Source organism: Rhinatrema bivittatum, chromosome 4 (assembly GCF_901001135.1).
Source record: "Rhinatrema bivittatum chromosome 4, aRhiBiv1.1, whole genome shotgun sequence".
Classification (NCBI taxonomy): domain Eukaryota; kingdom Metazoa; phylum Chordata; class Amphibia; order Gymnophiona; family Rhinatrematidae; genus Rhinatrema; species Rhinatrema bivittatum.
Genome location: NC_042618.1, coordinates 63,902,047 through 63,917,881, shown reverse-complemented (window position 1 = coordinate 63,917,881; position 15,835 = coordinate 63,902,047). Strand labels below are relative to the sequence as shown.

The 15,835-nt window shown below is 46.8% G+C and overlaps 1 protein-coding gene and 1 long non-coding RNA gene across 4 annotated transcripts in view; one reads left to right on the top strand and one right to left on the bottom strand.

Moving 5' to 3' along the window:
• The window catches only part of CCDC198 (coiled-coil domain containing 198), an 83,824-nt gene that overhangs the window by 55,472 nt on the left and 12,517 nt on the right, over positions 1-15,835 (bottom strand). For all 3 annotated transcript variants that reach the window (XR_003856255.1, XM_029598237.1, XM_029598236.1), the window contains exons 3-4: positions 6,753-6,839; positions 3,468-3,566 (exon numbers count right to left, since the gene is read on the bottom strand). Coding sequence is in view for 2 of the 3 variants with exons in the window: in XM_029598237.1 (XP_029454097.1) it covers positions 3,468-3,566; positions 6,753-6,839 (186 nt within the window). In the remaining variant the exon portion in view is untranslated. The remainder of the gene's footprint in view (positions 1-3,467; positions 3,567-6,752; positions 6,840-15,835) is intronic.
• On the top strand, positions 6,825-10,875 carry LOC115089867. The gene is made up of 3 exons (XR_003856256.1): positions 6,825-6,874; positions 8,712-8,827; positions 10,758-10,875. It is a non-coding gene; the product is annotated as an uncharacterized LOC115089867 (long non-coding RNA).

Genomic DNA, 15,835 nt, shown 5'->3' with positions numbered 1-15,835 from the left:
AGGAGTTCACTTACTATTTCACACACTGATTCTGAATTATTCTTCTTGTTCCTACTTTGTACTTTATTGTGTCTCAAGAAACATAGATTTGTTTAAGGGGAGAGAGGGGGGAGAGAGAGAGAACCTTTGTAGAGAGTAATCTATAATTTTACTTTTTATACCACTGTAAGAGGGGGCACTAACTCGGGGTGGGGTTTGGGAGATGGAGGTCTTAGATGTAAGGAAACACCGGAGGAAGTGGGAATACCTGCTAGCGTGGGAGGGCTTCGGTCCCGAAGAAAACTCCTGGGAGCCATTGGCTAAGATCCTGGATCGGGATCTGCTGGAGCGGTTCCACAGGGACCATCCGGATAAACCCAGGCCTCTGGGGAGGCGCCCTAAAGAGGGGGGTACTGTTGTGTTCCGCGCTCGTACATCACAAGATCGGCATAGAGAAAGTGCTACTCTTGCACATTCCCAAAGATAACACGTGCCAATCACTAAAAATTCAAAAATGATTCTTTTTTTAACCTTTACTGTCTGATCTTAATTTTCTAATCAGTTTGTCACAGGCTTTTTTTCCCCACCTTTCCTTTCTTGGTCTTTTGCCAATTCCTTTTACATAGTCTCTTTTTCTTTCTGTTTCTTCTCTATCCACCTGTCTTCTTTTCTTCCCTCAAACATACACAGAGGATCTCATTCTCACATACTGTCTCTCTCTCACACATATCACACAGGCACAGGCTCTCACACTCACGTGCTATCTCACACACACAGCTCTCACTCTCGAATGCTCTTTCTCATACATAAATACACACGGTCTCTCTTTCACATGCTGTCTCTCTCACACAAACAAACAGGCTCTCACTCTCATACAATGTTGTGCCCATTGGTCTTCGACAGCTTCACCCCGCCTACCTCTCTCTACTTGCGGTTCCTCCAGCTCACCTTGGACTGATGGCCGCCACGGCGTCTGTTTGCCGACCTCTCCGGTGTCCCTGGACTGGCTTTGGTCCTGCCTCCCGCCATGCTCCTTCAAAGTACCTCTAGGGCACGCGCGCACGCCGCCCTCATCTTTATTTCCACGTTGGCGCGAACCTCAGGGGGTCCCCCTGTTCTGACGTCACAACTCCAGGGTATATCTGCCTACTACATTTGCTAGCTCATTGACGGGCCGATTCAGTAAAGGCCACGGGTAGGCGCTAATTTCTTAAAGTAAAATGTGTGGCTTGGCTGCACATTTTACTTTCTGTATCACACGGGCATACCTAATAGGGCCATCAATATGCATTTGCATGTTGAGGGAGCTATTAGGTGCCGCGGGTTGGACGCGCGTTTTCCGCCCCTTACTGAATAAGGGGTAAGGGAAAACGCAAGTCCAAGGGCAGGTTAACTGTGCGCTCCATCGGAGCGCACTGTACTGTATCGGCCTGTGAGTTAGCAACAGGATTCGTACGGATGGGATTCGCTCTCCATTCCTAAGCTTCTCTGCCACTCCAGCTCTAAATGGAACTCTTACTACCCTTCGGGGTCACTAATGGGATACCCGCTCCTCGGGGGCCTCTCTGCTTCTTTTAGGTGCTATCAGGAAACCGGTACTCGCTCCTCGAGGGCCCATGTTCCCTGTGTTGCTGCCTGCAACCTCTACCTTCTACTTGGAAGAACTAACTACAGTCACCCTCTGTGAGTACAAGAAACATCTCTCTCTACAGTACCGCTTTGCCGGAATCCTCAAGGGCCTGCCCTCTGCTCCAGTGCCAGACCTCTCGTCTAGTGGAATCTCTGCTACTGCTAGTGAGTACAATGCTACCGAGTCTCTCTGCTCTAAGGGATCAGGTACTTGCTCCTCAAGGGCCTGCTCTCCCTGCCTTGGAGCTCTCCTATTCTACTTGGGACTCTGAATGCTAATTCTACTGTGTGCTCATAATTCTCAGTTTCTTTCCTCTACAGCACTGCTTACTGAGGATCCGTTCTGTGAGAGACATGCCCAGCCGGGCTCTACAACCACTACTCACTACTGCCACCTCTGGTGGTTCCATATACCGTTTAATAAAAGATTCAAATCTGTGTTTGTCTGTCCGGAGTTTAGCCTGACACTGTGGTCCCTCACGGGACTGACCCCCGTGGGCGTAGTCAGCTGCCACAGTGTCCAAGGATCCACCCAAACACCAATAACCATAACACACAAACATATCTGCTCTCACTCCACATGCTATCTCACACATACACATACACACACAGGCTCTCACATGCTGTCTCTCCGATCATACAGGCTCTTACTCCCACACACAGTCTCTCAACTCACTCTCTCTCACACACAATCTCTCAACTCACTCTCATACATACACTCTACAGCACTTCAGCCTCTCTCTCACCTCTTGGCTTCCTCTTTGTGGGTCATCGTGGGATGGGCTCCACAGCGGCCTTGCTATAACTACTACTGCTCCTCTGCATTTGGTCAATTCTCCTCCTCCTTCCTGCCCACTCGTCTCTGGCAACATTTTTCTTCTGGGGCCACGTGGGCAGGAAGGAGGAGGGGCACCTGGTCATGAATTATTCTTCGGACCGTGGTGGGATGAGCTGCACCTCGGCCCTGCCAATCTTCCTACTGTGCGTGGCCAGCAGACAGCATCAAAGTGACACCCCCCTGCCCCCCGCCCAGTACAAAACTGCTTCCTGCTTTTTCTGCCGCTGATGGACCCAATCCACCAGCAGCAGAAAAAGCGAAAATCTTCCGCAGACGGTGGGATCAGGTCCACTGGCAGCAACACGGGCCTTTCCCTGCTCCCAACACTGCCCCATCAGGGGTGCTGCCCCGTGCAATTGCACAGTTTGCACACCCAGTGGTGCTGGGCCTGATAGTAGCCATCCATTCCTTTCAGACCCTCTCACCAGAAGGGTCTGGATTGGATGAATTACTGCTATTTAGCCCAGCCATTCTATTCCAACATGGGTTCAGTTTGAGGAAGTAGTCAGAGAGTAAGGATGTGTTTTTTCCTCACTCTGGTGAGGTCTCCCGGCCTTGCCTTAAGGAGTTTTCCTTCAGAGAGGATACCTCATTCTGCACGCCCTGGCAGAGGGTCCCTCTTACTTTAAGTTACAGAGAGATAGATTGTTGAACCCGATACCCTTTAAGGGCAAAAGGGTTCTCACCCGAGGACCAAAGACCAGTGAGCCCACGCTGAAGCCTAGGTAGGCAAGCACCAGTGATGGATCCTGCTGCGAGAGATTGTAAGGCTAGAAGAGTCCTATTTTTGGAAGGAACTGAGTTCACCCTGTTTCTTTGGAGAAAGTCATCCTCGCTGGCCATACTCAAGGTACAGGGGCTGAAGACCAGTGAGCCCATTCATATCCTGAAAATGGCAAGCACCTGTTCTAGACCCAGGGATGTAAGCACAGGACTTTATTTCTACTCTGTAAAATCGTACCATTGCACAAAAGTTTGAAACACAAGTATTCCAAAGAAAAGAATATTAAAACTGATTTACCTCTTGTCTTTTGCGGTTTAGTTCCAACATTTGCATCTTGAGTAAATGCTGCCGTATCCCAGTAGTCTGTTTCGCAGCTTGCACTTTCTTGTCTAGCTCCTTATATGTAAAATACAATGATTTAGCCAAATATCATCTGCAAACCATTCTTAAAAGCATTCATAATAAGTTTTCCAAAGCATAAGACAGTAACTGTACCCAGAGCTTTGGTCCTCCTTATTCTATGTTGAAGTATCACCAGAATTTCTAGTATGCCATGTAAATGTCTTTATTACTTTAGAAGATGAGACAAAGGGAATCATCTATTAATCTGGTGATTATTTTCCTGTTAACTTTTGCAATAACTACCCTACAAAATGACTATGGCATTTAAAAAATGTTCAGTTTTAATACAATATACCTACTAAAATTATCTTAATATGCTTTCTGTAGGTGTGCTAAAGGATTTTATCATTGTTACGTCACAAATGTATAGAATGTAAGGCATAGATTCAGCTGCAATAATTTGCAGTGACCTCTGCTGATTCTAAAATTCACATCTCTTATAGAAACATATAGAAACATAGAAATGACGGCAGAAGAAGACCAAATGGCCCATCTAGTCTGCCCAGCAAGCTTCACACATTTTTTTCTCTCATACTTATCTTTTTCTCTTAACTCTTGGTTCTATTTCCCTTCCACCCCCACCATTAATGTAGAGAGCAGTGATGGAGCTGCATCCAAGTGAAATACCTAGCTTGATTAGTTAGGGGTAGTAGGGGTAGTAACCGCTGCAATAAGCAAGCTACACCCATGTTTATTCCCTTTACCCAGACTATGTCATACAGCCCCTATTGGTTGTTTTTCCTCTCTCCTGCCGTTGAAGCGGAGAGCCATGCTGGTTATGCATTGAAAGTGAAGTATCAGGCCCTTTTGGTTTAGGGTAGTTACCGCCTTATATTTTGTTCTAGGGTGTTGGTTAGCCGTGGATGCCTATCTTCATGGACAAGTTCTATTGACCTGCACCTGAGATTTGTATCCTTGTCCAGTCCCCAGTACATGTGACCCATCTTCTCCTAGTGGCACCTGACTAAGGTTCTAAATGGTCTGAGTTCTACTACGGCTCCCTTTTCTTTCAAAAAGCACTGAAAAAGATTCTGTTTGAAATCGACAAAAGAGTATACTGGAGAAGGATGGGTTTGTGCCCTTGGGATTCAGCATTTTATTTTTAAGAGGGATGAATATGTAAACAATCCTTTCTACTAGCAAAGAGGTCAGTCCTGCCTCTAAGAAACTGCAGTTTTCTACCCTCGTGTTAGGTGGAAGCCTTCCTATTCATGACTGCAAAATACTGCTGATTGTAGACCACAAGACTGCTAGGCTAACTGCCTCCAGTACCTGGTGCACATTTGCTCAGAGTCTCAAGCACAAGCTTATAAAACTTTCATGTATTGTAGAGAATTTGGGCATCCTTTTGTTTTGCTCTCTCTGTGTTTTTTTGTTTGTCTGTGTTTGAAATATTGTTGGCTGATAAAGGATCCAATTTGCCAAGTTGAAACTGTTCCATTCTTTGTACTATTTACTCCTGTTTTAAAATATATTTATCTAACAATGTAGTATGATATTGGCAAAGATCACTATCTTAAGTAACAGTGATGGAAAGTGAAACCTTCCATAGCAGTGAATGCCCTGGTATTTACACTTTCGGATAATAGAAGGACTAGGGGGCACTCCATGAAGTTAGCAGGTAGCACATTTAAGACTAATTGGAGAAAATTCTTTTTCACTCAATGCATAGTTAAGCTCTGAAATTTGTTGCCAGAGGATGTGTTTAGTGCAGTTAGTGTAGCTGGATTCAAAAAAGGTTTGGATAAATTCTTGGAGGAGAAGTCCATTAACTGCTATTAATTAAGTTGACTTAGGGGATACTATTACTGGCATCAGTAGCATGGGATCTTCATAGTGTTTGGGTACTTGCCAGGTTCTTGTGGCCTGGTTTGGCCTCTGTTGGAAACAGGATGCAGGGTTTGGTCTGACCCAGCATGGCAATTTCTTATGTTCTTATGTAAACATAAAAAGCCCATCAGGTCATTAACAATCAGATTTAGTGCTAGAGATCATTACTTTTGTTATAGGTATCCCTATGGAAATTCCACTTTAAAATGAAGCTGAACACATTTTTAACTTAAAAATTGCTTTTAAAGTTATTTTAACAAGCATGTAGTTTATTTCTGAGCTCCATACACATGAAATAAGAGACATCTTAGGTAAGCAAATGTTGGGTATCAATCAGGTCCAATGTAAGGTTCTCACGCCAGCATGCTAAGCCCTTCTGATGAGTTTTATAATGTACAGTAACTTTAGGTTATGCTGCCATGCCATATTTTACTAAGTTCTAAAAATATTATAGACTAGTAAAATTACCTTTTCTTCATGTGGGTGAATTTATTTTTTTCACAAGAGACACTGTACCATTAAATTTAAAAAATTTAATGTAATACAGCATCCTGATATACAATATTGACTTTTTTCCACTTTGTAAGAATATGTACAGAAAAAAATGAGCTTTTGAAAAATTGCACATTGCAAATGAGGGTGTTGCATTGTGTGTTTGTATGTTGTGTGCGTATGTTTGAATGTGACTTTATGTGTTAGTGTGTGTTTGTATGTGCTATGCATTTTCATGCTTGGGTATGTGTTTTTGTGCAAGTTTGTGTGTACATATTTGTATGTGTGTGTGTGTGTTATGTTTGTGTGTTGGTGAATGTATGTGTATTTTGTGTTTTTGTACATATGTGTTTGTGTGTGTATGTTTTTATGTGTGTGTTTTCTGTGTATGTTTGTGCAATGTGTGTATGAGTTTGTGTGTATTCATGTATATATTTCTGTACATTTGTTTTGTGCTTTTGTATGTATGTGTGTGTATTTGTCTTTGAAGTTTGTCTGTGAGCTCATGTTTGCTGGGTGCCAGAGGTTGGAAGAAAGATCAAAGTTAAAAGTTAGCAGACTTTTCTGCCTCACTGGTATCTCACCAACCAATCACTGTTAAAGGCCATTCAGTTCTTGCACTGAATAATTGGTGAGACTTTATTAAATTACAAATCCTTTGGCCAAGAAACCAGACATCTAATCTGCCATGCAAAGCTCTCTACTACTTTATATATAGATAGACTATTAAACACAGAAATTACTTTAAAAAGGTGTCAAAAAGACACATTTTCTCAATCTCTCAAAAGCTGTCAGATTATTTAAAGTATTGAAGATTTGCGTTTCATGCTTTCTCTCTTCTGCTTTACAGGGCCTCACCTCTGCCTTCCGTGTAGTTGCTGCTTCTTGCTTCTTTAACAATCTTTCAGAGGTGAGCACTGTGGGAAGGTCAGCAGGTTCAAGCTTCTGCAAGTAAAATTCATATTATTCAGCACTTCAAGGTTAGTCAACTTGTGAAGCTTAAAAGCAAAATATTATTGGAAAATGATATTCGAATTTGCAAAACCTAACCTTCCTTTTGCAGATTAGTTAGGGTTTACCTTTTTTTTTTTAAAGTGTGACTAACTTGGAACAGAACCAAATCTCTACAACCCGATTTTGTACCTAGACATAGGAGTATCGCACAAATATTAACAATCCTTATATCACAGGATTTCTGGTATATGGAGGGACTTATGCACTAAAACTTGAACTAATGTTTTGTTATACATACATTAAAACTATTAGTGTGCACACTAAAATAGCCCTTAACAGCTGATGCACGAAGACTTGAATATTCAAAACCATTTAGATGGATAATTCACAAGTTATCTATCCAACTGGCAAGTTCTGAATATTCCCCTTTCTTATCTGGCTTAAAGTGAACGGATAAGTCATTATCCTGCTAAATAAAAAAAGCCCCCCCCCCCCCACCAAAAAAAATGGGTGTGTTGGGGTGTTCTGAGGTGGGGTTGAGCTAGCCGAATAATTTATCCAGCTAACTCCAATATTTGGAGTTAACCAGATAAGTTATTTGGTTAACTCAAGGTGTACCTGAGAGCATGTTCCCGGATAACTTTAGCTTTAACCAGCTATAGTCAAAAGAATATAGCCAGTTAAGTGCCAAGATGCAAGGTTAAAAAAAACCCATGAGCCTAAGGCCCTATCACTGCCCCCTCCCTTTCTTCTCTGAGCTCCAAATGCTCGACCTTGCCAGGCAAGTCTATTCTCCTCAAGATCCTTCCATCTCCAGAAAAAAATTAAAAGTGCTGGTGTGGTGTCGGCCTATACCCTCGTTCCCCTGGGTCAAGCCAAATTCTTACTAAATGTTAACCTCCAGGGCCCCCCTCCACGACCTCTAACCCTCCCAGTACTTTCAATCACAAAGTTTTTCAGCCTAAGCTGCAGTAGCAGCCTCCCGCAACCCCGGCCCGGTGCTTCAGCTGTCACTAGGGGAAATAGTCTGGAAGCGAACTCTTCCAGTGCAATTCCCCCTTTCAATGGCAGCAGCACTGGGCTTCGGGTGGCTGCTAAAGCAACCCAGGCTGAAGCACTTTGTAATTGAAGGTACTGGAAGGGTGGGAGAATAAGATGCCGGCACCAGCCCTTTTATTTTTCTTTCTGGAAATGGAGGGAGTTTGAGGGAAGGCTGCAGGCTTGGCCCAGTAGGGCAGAGCATTTGGAGCTCAGGGGGAGTTCAGGGGGCAGTGAAAGAGCATTAGGCCTGCAATCTTTTATTTAAACCCTGCAGCTCAGCACTTATATTCTTTCGACTATAACCGGATAAGGCTAAAGTTATTAGGTCAGCCATAGCCCACTGAATAACCCAGATAACTTATCTGACTGACTTTAGTCGGATAGTTTATCCATTTTCAAGGTATTTGAATACTGGCCTCTAAATGTGCAATCCATTTGCTAAAATGTAGAGTCTACAGAGCACACAATTGGTGTGCATACCATCACAAAAAGTGCATCATCAATGTTCTATTTACACCTGAGCCCTAAATAACCTGTGGTTGCTACTCAAAATAGCATGCACCTTCTAAACTGAACATGCTCAGTCCTCTTTTCCTCATGGCCTTACCTCCTTGCTCGAAAACTCTATTAAAAAATAGCCCAACCCATGGGACTGGCTGTCAGTGCTGAGGGGAGGCGTGGGAAAGCAACTGGACTCCAGAAGAGGACAGGAAAGGAATGTGATGAGGTCGGAGAAATAAAAAAACAGACACCTGTGCGCCTTGTGTTACTGCTTGTTCTCCTTTTGTCTGGCAGCTTTCTTTTGTTTGTCCATTGTTCCAGATCCATGGATGCACGTCTCTTCATCAGTCTTCTGTGCCAGGAAGAGTCTTGACAGAGCAGACTGAGAGTATGGAGCATGGAAGGAGCTGAGACGCTGTGCAGGTGGCACACGAGAGGTGAAAGTGTTGGTAGTCATAGTGGGGAGGAGAGGGGGAGGGTTGGTAGTGTCAGGGGGAGAGTGGAAGCTTCCTATAGTACAGGTAGAGGCAGAACTAAACTTTAGTGCACAAACCCCAAAACCTTATATTCATAATACACAAGGTACAACATGTACCACCAGTGCTAATCTCTCCAAATGCTAACCAGGAAATAACGCTTCTGTTATTCAGAGGGCTTACATTCTGAAAAACATTCATCCAAAACCACTGAAAGAATGTGAAGTCTTTGAAATTACCTCTGCTATTTACCATTCTCACTGCTTATCCTTTCTATAACGCTACTAGACATACATTGTGCTGTAAAGATACACATAAGGAAAAAGGCCCTTCTCTGTGGAGCTCCCAATCTAGTGAAACCACAGAGATGTTAGGATTAGTAGGTATGTGGGCCCTGGGCTGAGGTGAGAGATGGTACCGCTCACAGGGAGGAGCGGTACCATCCCTGAAGCGGAGAGTGCAGGAGAAAGCCACAGAATCTGTGTGGTGGGTTATACCCAAGGGGAATACCTCTGTAGTGAAGATATGGCAATGTCCACAGAGTGGGGTATACCAATGAGGCTCCTCAGTAGAGATGATACAGTAGTGATCCGTGGAGCAGGACACACCAGTGAGAGGTCCTCAGAAGAGATGATACGGTAGTGGTCCACAGCACGGGGTACACCGTTGAGGGGTCCTCACTTAGAGATGACACGGTAGTGGTACGCAGCGCAGGGTACACAGATGAGGGTTCCACACTAGAGATGGTACGGTAGTAGTCCATAGAGCGGAGGTACTCACAATAACGAAGGTTCCAGGAGAAACCCCAGGAAACTGGGCAAGCAGTAGTCCAAGGCAAAAGGCCCTCTGAGGAGCAGATAGCCAGAGACAAGGAAGGGTCCCCGAGGAGTGGGTACCCAGAGCGTCTCACGCCAAAGGAGCAGGAACTGGAATGGGAAGTCCGTAGTGAGCGAAGCAAATTCAGCAATGAGGGAACTCATTGCCAAGTCATAGGTAGGCAGGGCCAGTCGACTTAAATGTTCTGGAAGGATGACGTCATCCAGAGGGGATGCCCTGAGGTTCCCACCATGACGTGCTTAAGACTGACTGGTGCGCGTGCGCCTAAGGGATTCTGAAGGCAAGATGGAGGTCGGCAGCGTCCACAGCGTCCAGGGAGGCCCGGGAACGGTAGACAGGCCAGCGATAGCTGGCGGAGGTCGCAAGTCTTCCCAACGGAGTCAAAGCTGCAAAGAAGGAGGTGAGCAACAGCGGTCGCAGCAGTCTGCGACCGATGGGCGTAACAAGAGACAAGACAAATAAAAGTTTAAACACGGTTAAAATCAACAAGGCTGTGATCAGGGAGATAAGGTCAGCATTTCAGATTTAAAAGCAACCTCAAAAAAGATGGCGTCTTTAGGTGAATGAACATGGCCAATCAGCGAACACGACGCACTGACTTAGGGAGGTTGTTCCAGTCATACGGTGCAGAGCAAGGTAGAAAGGGCAGAGTCAGGAACTAGTGATGGAGAAGGGCACAGATTAGTGCAACACTTTTCTTGCTGATCGGAGCTCACACAGAGGTGTACAGGGAGAGACTTGACAGGAGAGGTATCATGGAGTCATAGAGTGAAGGCATTGTAGGTAAGTAAGAGGAGCTTGAACTGAATGCAGAAGTGTATATGGAACCAATGTACTGACTTTGGACAAGGGGTTACATAGTCATTATGACTCTGGAGGAAGATAACATGGTAATACAATTGCATGGTAGATGACCTGAGAAAAAATGGCCACCCCCCTGAAAGTCTATATAGCAGCTCTCTACAAAGAGCTTGGGAGGCAGTTCCTTTAGGTTTGCTGGGAGTTAGGAAGTGCTTAGGAGTTTTGCTTAAGTTTTGTTTTTTTTTCTTTTCAGGCAAACCCTGCTTGGTAGTCCTGACCAGGATTGGGAGGGGTTTCCTTTTCCAGCCCACTCACTGCAGGTTAGGATTTTCCCCTCTGGGTCTATTTTTTCGGGTTTCATGAGTTTAAGTGGTAGGAGCCTTGTGAGACCCTGTACACCACCTGGGCTCAGGGCACAGGGAACCCAGTGTCTGGGGCTGTGCAGGTTAGGGAAGACCTGCCCTCCATACCCTCACTGAGGATGGAGGTGTCAGTGACCTGCTGCAAGGAGGAACTCCAGTGGTAAATTCAGTGGGGATACAAGACGTTGAGTTCAAGATTCAGGAGGAAGATTTGGCTGCCCCTTCCTTCCTGTTTTGAAGCAAAGAGAACTGCTTTCTTCAAGGGGATTCCTCCCATCAGGAATCCAGAAAGAAGAAAGAAAGAGACTGTGTAAGAACTAAAGAGATCCTGAAGATCTGCTAACCACGGGTAAGGGAAATCAAACCTCACCATGGTCACCCATCTGGTGTTTTCATTACCCTGGGGAAAGAGAGGGAAGATTTATTCTCTATGCCATAGACTTTTTGTCATTTTTATCAGATTGGAAGGAGTTTTTTTTGACCAGCCTAAAGAGACCCTGCCCATCTAGGAGCTCTTCTTAACCAAGATCCTGGAGAATGGATGTTTCCTTCGCCTTACTGTGAGTCCTGCACAGACAGAGGAAAAGAAACTCTAAGAAAAGAACACAAGAGAATTCTGTGGTGCTGCAGTTTGAGTTATTGTGCCATTCATCATCCTTGTTGAAGAGTAAAGACCTTAATTTTGAACACTAACCCAGTGACTCCAGAGTGATTCTTTCGCATTCACTGCGTACACCAGGAGGATAGGTCCCCTCTCCCAAGGGAACACCAAAGGGAAAGGCAATGTGTAGAAAGGACACCCCTGTCACATTGGGCCCCAGAAGTAAATCTTTCCCCCACCAACAAAGGATCCGGCCCTGGAAGTAAGAGAGATTGTGAGAGAGCTTGCCAGTGAGTGATTCCAGCCCCACAGAGAAACAAATTCTTTTATGGCCCCCACCCATGCAGGATAGGCACACCGAGGTGGAGTTACACAAGATCTCCTATTTAGTTCACACCCAACATCAGTTCATTCCCACGTCTAACCGCAAAGTTTTGTAATAATCTCAACAACTAGCAACACTAGTGTGGCTTTTGCCTGAACATTCAGCCACCTACATCCCTGTGACTTTTCTGGATGGGATCCTGACACTGCCAACCTGCTACACCAACCTAGCCTGTCTCTGGGGATCATAGCTGTATTTACACAATTACAAATGTAAAATTAATGAGTAATCATATCACATCATATTGCACTTCTATATATAGCAGTCAGGAGCCCACGCTAGTGGCTTATCACTGTTGATTCTTCAGTTTGGTTGAATAGCTCTGCAGTCTGCCAGACAGACCCACTGGACCTCCTAATTTGTAGCGTACTAGACCAGTCTGGCTTCTGCTTTTTTTTCTTTTCATCCTTGCTTTTAAGTTGTAACCTCCTGAACCAACGTGCTTACCCTCTTGACTTGCAGTGACATCAGGTCATGTTTCTGCTATCTTTTCAAGTTTTTTTAACCAGCTAAACAACTCATGTGTGACGGGCTTCCTTACATCCTTCCTTGGCCCATTCTTCCACCCCCATCCTGTTAGCATCTTCTTCACCATAAAGGCCCTGGTCAGGTCCCACCACCCTGGTGCTTTTGTGAAAAAGGCAAATCGAGCAAGATGGTTCGTTACTGCTCCCCTGGACAACCCCTCCTCCTTTGCCCTTGCCAAGTATTGAACCATAAGGTTAGCTGGCATAGGTCCCGGCACCCCACCCTGCCACCCTAAAAATGCCCTCACATGATTGTATCCATGAGAGTAAGCAGCCCACGGCATTGGAGCTAACGTTCCACATAACAGGTCCCTTGTGGTCATGTCCCAATACTTCATAGACACTCCAGAAATGTTGTAGCCTCTGCGTCCACATTCGGTGCCTGTGAGTGCAAAGAATCCCATTTAGTATGTGAAAGCGTGTCAGCTGCTCCATTATTTACCCTGCACGTGCCGCGCCCTGATGGTCATATTAAATCGCAAACAACGTCGAATTATTTCCCTACACAGCTCTGCAACCTTCGGGTATTTCGTGAAGTGCCTATTGATGACCTCCACTACTGCCCGATTGTCACTCCAGAATATTATTTTCTTAATAGCAAGCCTCTCTCCCCACACCACTAGCACTACCAATATGGGGAATAATTTGAGAAATGTTATGTTCTTTGTCAGTCCTCCCTCCTTCCATGCCAGAAGCCACAGTTCAGCGCACCAAGAGCTTGACAATACAGACCAAATCCCCAACCCCCAGACGCATCCGAGTAAATATCCAGGTCATGGTTAGAGATCGGTGTTTCCTGCCACATCGATACTCTGTTAAACTCACTAAGGAAATTAACCCATATGGCCAAGTCCTTCTTCATGGCCGTAGGTACGCGTATGAAATGATGCATCCAAAGGATGCCTGCTGTGCCCTGCATCAACCTCCTAAGGAATACCCTCCCCATAGGTACGACCCGACAAGAAAAGTTCAGGCTGCCTATGAGGGACTGAAGGTTGGCCAATGTCATCTTCCTCTCTGCTAATGTGGTCTGGAGCATTTCGTGTAACCTGGATACTATCTCCTCTGAATCGAGCTTGATAACCAAAAAGGACAAGACCTTAGATGGCCCCTCATTTTTTTACCGGGCCAAAGGCATGCAAAACTCCACAGCCATGTGTTGCGGGAGAGTCTGTTTAGTGAACCCTTGGCCCGGCTGTCTGAACGATGGAGTCCAGACGGTGGAAAGAGAGCCGGGAGGCGGTACGGATCAGGCGTGGAGTAGAGAGTCTTCGCCCTGGAAACCCGAGACCCCCCCAGGAGGAGCCCGTAGGGGTCCGGGTCGCTGGGACTTAGGAGAACCGGTGTTCAAGGCTGGCTGAGGACGAGAAGAGTCGAGCAGAAGTCCAAGGGTCAAGGCTGGCGGCAGACGAGAAGAGTCAAGCAGGAATCCGAGGGTCGAGGCTGGCGGCAGACGAGAAGAGTCAAGCAGGAATCCGAGGGTCAAGGCTGGCGGCAGACGAGAAGAGTCAAGCAGGAGTGGATTCAACGGAGCGGGAACTGGAACAAGCAGGAACGGAACAAGGCAAGGATCTCAGGAGCAACCACAAGAACAAGCAGGAACAAGCAGCGGAACAAGCAGGGAAGAAGCAAGCTGAATCCAGGAACGCAACTAAGCACTCACAGGAGCGACCTCGTTGCAAGGCAAGGAAACAGAGACTGAGGCTGCCTTAAATAGCCAGCCGAGCTCCGACGTCAGAAAGGGGGCGGTTCAGCACTTCCGGGTGCTGGACCTTCAAGAGCCACCCCTTCGCGCGCGCGCGTACCCGGCAGGGGGGAGGAGTCAGAATCGGCCTCGACGGCGTCTCCACGAGGGAGACGCCGCTGCCACGCGGCCGACCAGGCCCGAAACTGCAGCAGAGCGCGGCGGACCCGGGACCCCCGGCATGGAGGTAAGGGCCCGGTCGCTAGCCTGGCGACCGGGATCGCAACACCATGTCCTGGAATTTGATTAACAATTTGGTGCAAGTGTCAAACCTGCCAGGACCTGTTGTGACTACCTTCACATCCTGTTGCGAACACATGGGGTGCAGTCACTTGCTCTAGGGGAATGTGAGCTCTTGGGCCATGGCATGGCTCAGGGAGGAGCCCCAAGGCACAAACCGTGGGAGGCGAGAGGGTCCAAGCACGAGCTGTAGCAAGGCTGGACCAGGATCGAGACAAAAGAGGAACTGGAACAAGGCAGGCTCAGACTTCCACTGGAGCTACACGCACAGGTGAGACCCAGCAACGCAATGCTAATTTCAAGAGTAGCCCTCTGGCCACTTGGTAGCCCTTCTGGACATGCCACTTGGGAACGATGAGTGCGTGAGGCCAGATGGAGGCTGAAGGCAGGAACATGATGAGACAAGGAACTAAGGAACTTGGAAGACTCAGACTCAGACTCGAGGAACTTGGAAGACTCAGACGAGGATTCAGGATTCAGGCACTATTACAGGCTGAGTCCTACATCGCAGTGCACCCTACACAGCCGCCCATGGCTGGTCGCAGACCACACCGGAAGCAAAGCAGACGCCAGACGAGAAGATGAAGACTTGGAACTGGAAACATCACGAAGATTCAGGAAAGGCCTGCACCTGTGGCTGGTTGTGGACCCCGCTGAAGTGGAACAGGCTCTGGCTTGAGTCTAGGGCATGGACAGAAGCAGGGACAAGGAACTCCGAAGACCAGGAACAGGATCCAAGGATTCAAGACTCAGGATTCAAGGATTCAGAACTCGGATTCAGGAACAGACCTCGGCATTAAAAACAAGGGCTTTTTGGAGACTTGCGCTGCAGACAGGAAGACAGGCATTGTGCCACGAAGCGCCCTACACAGCACCCCATGGGCTGGTCACGGACCATGATGGTGGCATGCCAGGAAAAGTGGACGAGCAGAAAACCTGGAAGCAGGACGAAGAGCTGAAGACGAGAACATCAGGACTAGGACTGGAACATCAGGAACATGGAACAGGCAATGAAGGAGCTCCGACGAGGAACAAGACCAGAAACATCAGGAACATCCAACTAAGAAGACCAGGAACATCCACCAAAAGCCATCTATGCATGAGGAAACAACGGAGGACCTTGACCGGACAGAAGAAGCATGGACGACCATGAAAATCCGATGCGAAGGCCCCGAGGAGAACAAGCTGAGCCCTTATATAGGGCTGGACATGGCATAGACTGATGACGTCATCCGTTGGGGCCACAGGGCTTTTCCCACTGCTGGCCCTTTAAATATTAAGAAGAGGTGCGCGCATGCGCCTATGGCGGGCCCAGGTCAGGCAGGAGCAGAAGGGCAACGTCGGTGGCATCCTTGCCGCGAGATGAGGCACAGCGATGGCGGCACCAGAAACATGAAGAAAGGAGCGACGGTGGCAGCTTCCTCTACCATGCAGGGACGATTCCAGCAGTGGCTCCTGCCATGAAGAAACAG